Source organism: Solanum stenotomum, chromosome 8 (assembly GCF_019186545.1).
Source record: "Solanum stenotomum isolate F172 chromosome 8, ASM1918654v1, whole genome shotgun sequence".
In the NCBI taxonomy this organism is placed as follows: Eukaryota; Viridiplantae; Streptophyta; class Magnoliopsida; order Solanales; family Solanaceae; genus Solanum; species Solanum stenotomum.
Window position 1 is genome coordinate 24,644,886 of NC_064289.1, and position 4,550 is coordinate 24,649,435.

The 4,550-nt window shown below is 41.7% G+C and overlaps 1 protein-coding gene across 1 annotated transcript; it reads right to left on the reverse strand.

The window, feature by feature from the left end:
- Positions 1 to 3,094: 3,094 nt before the first annotated feature.
- On the reverse strand, positions 3,095 to 4,262 carry LOC125873640 (uncharacterized). The gene is made up of 3 exons (XM_049554528.1): positions 4,161 to 4,262; positions 3,985 to 4,059; positions 3,095 to 3,901 (listed from the first exon to the last, which is right to left on the reverse strand). Exons 1-3 carry the CDS (start codon positions 4,260 to 4,262, stop codon positions 3,095 to 3,097), a joined length of 984 nt encoding a protein of 327 aa, XP_049410485.1.
- Between the last annotated feature and the right edge of the window lie 288 nt (positions 4,263 to 4,550).

The window sequence follows — 4,550 nt, forward strand, 5'->3', positions numbered from 1 at the left end:
TTTTTAGCCGAAGTCTGAGCAGAGAGGCTCTAGAATGGTTTATGTCTCATGAAACAAGACGGTGGTCTAGCTGGAACGCTTTGGCTAAGGACTTCATCGAACGATTCGCCTACAATGTGAAGATCGTTCCTGATCGTTACTCCTTGGAGAAGATGAAGCAGAAGCCGACCGAAAGTTACAAAGAATTTGCATATAGATGGCGAAAGGAGGTAGCTAGAGTTAGACCTCCCATGTCAGAAAAGGAAACTGTCGAAGTGTTTGTGCGGGTGTAAGAGCCCGAATACTATGACAAAATCATGTTGCTCGTTGGAGCAAAATTTGATGAGATAGTCAAGGTAGGTGAGACTATCTAAGATGGATTGAGAACCGGGAAGATTGCCCATGTTGCTGTCTCGCCCGGATCCTCGGGCTTGTTGAAGAAGAAAAGGGAGGTTGTGTCCTCTNCCATCCCATTACCAAAATACCCCTCTTCCCAGCCATCAAAATACACCCCCTCCTAGCTACCAAACTCCCCCTACTATCTACAAAACTCCCCCTCCAGTTTACCAGACTCTATCTCATCACTACCGAAATGTCGCCCCTAACTGTGCCAACGTTCAGACAAATTACCAAACGCCTCCCCCAATGTACCAAACTCCAGCTCCACTTTACCAATATACCCCCTCGAACTACCAAGCTCCATAACCAAATTATCAAACCAACTCATATCCCAGATATCAAGCCCCCCGTCCGAATGCTCCAAATTATCGCCAAATGCCTCCCCCTTAACAAGGCAATTACGATCCCTCCTGTCCTAGATTTGAGAAGAAACCTGCTAGAATTTTCACTCTGCTTATTGAAAGCCGAACAAAGTTGTTCGAGCGATTAACTGCGGCAGGATTTATTCATCCAGTGGGCCCAAGGTGGTTGATACTAGCTCAAAGTTTTGCAGACCTGATCAAAGGTGCGTGTATCACTCTAACATTGTTGGACATGATACCGATGACTGTATCAACCTGAAGCATAAGATCCAAGACCTGATTGACCAGAATGTGGTCTCTCTTCAGACAGTCGCGCCCAATGTCAATAGTAATCCTTTGCCAAATCATGGAGGCGTCGCTATCAATATGACAGAGACAGATGATGATTGGTGCGTGACAAAGGCAATAGTTCTGATTGCTCCTGATGAACTGGAAAGGGCTATAGCTTCGTTGAGCATCAGAGAGAAGAAAGAGTTTGTGATTCTGACACCTGAGAAGGTTGTTGCCTTGGTGCCGAGAGAAACTCTTACCCGACCAAAATTTGTGATTGAAACGGCTGTTACTCAAGGCATGACCATATCTGGCAGGTGATACACACCGAAAGAATTGCCAATATCTCTTTGATCTCCCTTCGACACCTCGACTTGGCCACTTATTTGTTGATAATACGGTGTTGCTACCTTGTGCTGTTTAAACTCATATTTATCCAAAAGTGCACTAAACACTTTATTATAGAAATGTGACCCTCTATCACTGATAAAAGCTCTAGGTGTGCCAAACCTTGACAATATATTCTTCTTCAGAAAACTAGTAACACTTTTACAATCATTTTGAGGCAGAGCTACTGCCTCAACCCATTTGGAATCATAGTCTACTGCCACCAGTATGAACCTTTCCCCATATGAGCTCACAAATGGTCCCATAAAATCAATTCCCCACACATCAAACAATTCTACCTCCAAAATAGGTGTCACTGACAGTTCATGCCAACGAGAGATGGCTCATTGCCTCTGACAAACATCACACCCTTTGACTAAGTCAACTGAGTCCTGATGGATTGTAGGCCAGTAGTATCCACTCTGGAGTACCTTGTGGACAGTACATACACCTCCATGGTGACCACCTACCGGACAGGAGTGACAGACATCTAAAATGTTTAGCATCTCAGCTTCAGGTATACATCGCATGATGATGTTGTCAGCACACACCTTATACAAATAAGGTTCATCTTAGAAATACTTACCCATATCATGCAGGAATTTCTTCATTTGTTGAAATGTCAACCCTTCAGGCATCAACTTACTGACAAGAAAATTTGCAAAGTCAGCAAACCAAGGAATAAGATCAAGAGTGGCGGCTAGTACTTGCTCATCTGGTAATGAATCATTAATGTCTAACTCAACTTCTTCTTTATTCTCCGCCTCCAACCTAGACAAGTGATCAGCCACCTGATTTTCACAACCTCTTCTATCTTTGACTTTAAAATAAAATTCTTGAAGTAACAATGCCCATCTTATCAATCTTAGCTTTGCATCTTTCTTCACCATTAAGTATCGTAGAGTTGCATGATGAGTGTGAACTATCATTCTAGTGCCCAACAAGTATGCCCTAAGCTTCTCAAATACATATACCACCGCAAGTAGCTCCTGCTCAGTAATAGTGTAATTACGTTGTGCTCCATTTAGCGACTTGTTGGCATAGTAGATTGGATGAAACATTTTGTTGTGCTTTTGCCCTAGCATAACTCCCAAAGAAGTACCACTCACATCACACATCACCTCAAATGGTTCAGACCAATCTGGGTCAATGATCATTGGGGTAGCGACTAGCTTTTCTTTCAAGCACTCAAAAGCTTTTAAGGATGCATCATCAAAGGTTAATTTCACATCTTTTTCCAACAGCTTGCACAACGGGTGTGCAATTTTGAGAAGTCTTTGATGAATTGCCTACAGAATCATGCATGACCGAAAAAACTTCGAATGCTTTTAACACAAATAGGCGGAGGTAACTTTTCAATTAACTTAAATATTTGCCTTGTCTACCTCCAGTCCCTTCTATGATACCTTGTGGCCTAGGACTACGCCCTCCTTCACCATGAAGTGGCATTTCTCCCAATTAAGCACTAAGTTTGCCTTATCGCATCTCTGTAGGGCCCTACTAAGATTCAACAAATAATCATCAAATATGTCACCTACCACAGAGAAATCCTCCGTGAACACTTCCAAAGTGTCATGTACCATGTCCGAGACTATGGACATCATACACCTCTGAAAAGTTGCGGGTGCATTACACAATCCAAATGGCATGCGTTTGAACACAAACGTACTATAAGGACATGTGAAGGTGGTTTTCTCTTAATCTTTCGGCATAATTGATATCTGGTTATACCCAGAGTATTCATCCAAGAAGCAAACCCACCCTTTACCAACCAACCTATCAAGCATTTGATGCATGAATGTCATTTGGAAGTGATATTTTAAGGTCCACTTGTTAAGCTTCCTATAATCCATATAAATTTTCCAACCTATGACTGGTCTCTGCGAAATCAACTCATTATTTGCATTTGCAACCACCGTCATACCACCCTTCTTGGGCACACACTGCACTGGGCTAACCCAATGACTATCAGAAATAAGGTACACCACCCCTACATCCAGCCACTTTATAATTTCCTTTTTGACCACCTCTTGCATCGGTGGGTTTAACCTCCTCTGGTGCTCTATACTTGGACTGCAATCTTCCTCAAGCTGGATTTTATGAGTGCAAATACCCAAAGGTATTCCAATGATATCAACAATAGTCCAACCAATTGCCCTTTTGAACCTTGTCAAGACTTTTACTACAGCTTGCACATGTGCATCATTGAGATTTGTGGCCAAAATTACTGGCAATGTATTATTAGCACCCAAAAAGACATACCTCAAATAGCTATGTAACTTCTTTAACTCCAGTACATGCGGTTCCTCAATAGACGACTTTACTGGAGGATTTGGCTTGTTTTTTAAGTCCACGTCTAATTTCTGGGGAGCATAAGAATGTGACCCCATGCCTTGCAGAGCATTTAAAGTCTCCACATAATTGTCCCGAAGGTCTTCTTCAAAATTCATTAGCACGGCCGCCAATGTTTCAACAACAAACTTTTCCTCAATAGCAGCTTCCACCTCCCTTCATCAATGACCTCTATTGTAAACACCACATTCATGTCTTGTGGTTTCTTCATAGACCTGCATATTTTAAACTTTACCTTTTTATTGTTGAGTCTGAATTTCAGCTCTCCACTCTTAACATCAACTAAAGCTCGACCTATGGCCGAAATGGCCTTCCCAAAATTATAGAAACCTCAAAATCCATTTTCTACACTAGAGATCTTGTAGAAATAGCACTACAATGATAGAAATTGTCAGTTGGTTCAAAACTTACAGCTTTCTTCTTTGTTACCAAGTTCTTCATGAACTTTGCATATCCTGACATCTTCTCTAGAGCTTCTACCAACGAGATGTTCACTGATAGCTGTCTCAGCATGGTTATGAATTTTGCAAACCTTCCATCTTTAGCTTTCTTCTTGAGTCTTTGAGGGAATAGAGGAGGCGATCTCGGTATATGTTATAAAGTCAAAGTTGCCTTGACTTCTATTTCCTTTACTTTAGCAAGCTTCGATGTTGGTTGAGCCCCTTATGTATCATCTACATGTTCAACTTCAACCTCTTTTTCCTTATTTCTTCTTATACTCTGTTCATGTTCAATACCTGCAGGTTTTGACTCATTTAGGATCTTACTACTTCTAGTGGTAATGGCCATGCAATGCCCATC

Bases quoted from the DNA above. Each gene is read 5' to 3' on its own strand.
- LOC125873640 (XM_049554528.1), bottom strand. From the start codon at position 4,262: ATGCTGAGACAGCTATCAGTGAACATCTCGTTGGTAGAAGCTCTAGAG. The intron at 4,060-4,160 runs GTAAGTTTTGAA...AATTTTGGGAAG, and splicing joins TGGTAACAAAGAAGAAAGCT to GCCATTTCGGCCATAGGTCG. The intron at 3,902-3,984 runs GTAAAGTTTAAA...TGATGAAGGGAG, and splicing joins TCAGACTCAACAATAAAAAG to GTGGAAGCTGCTATTGAGGA.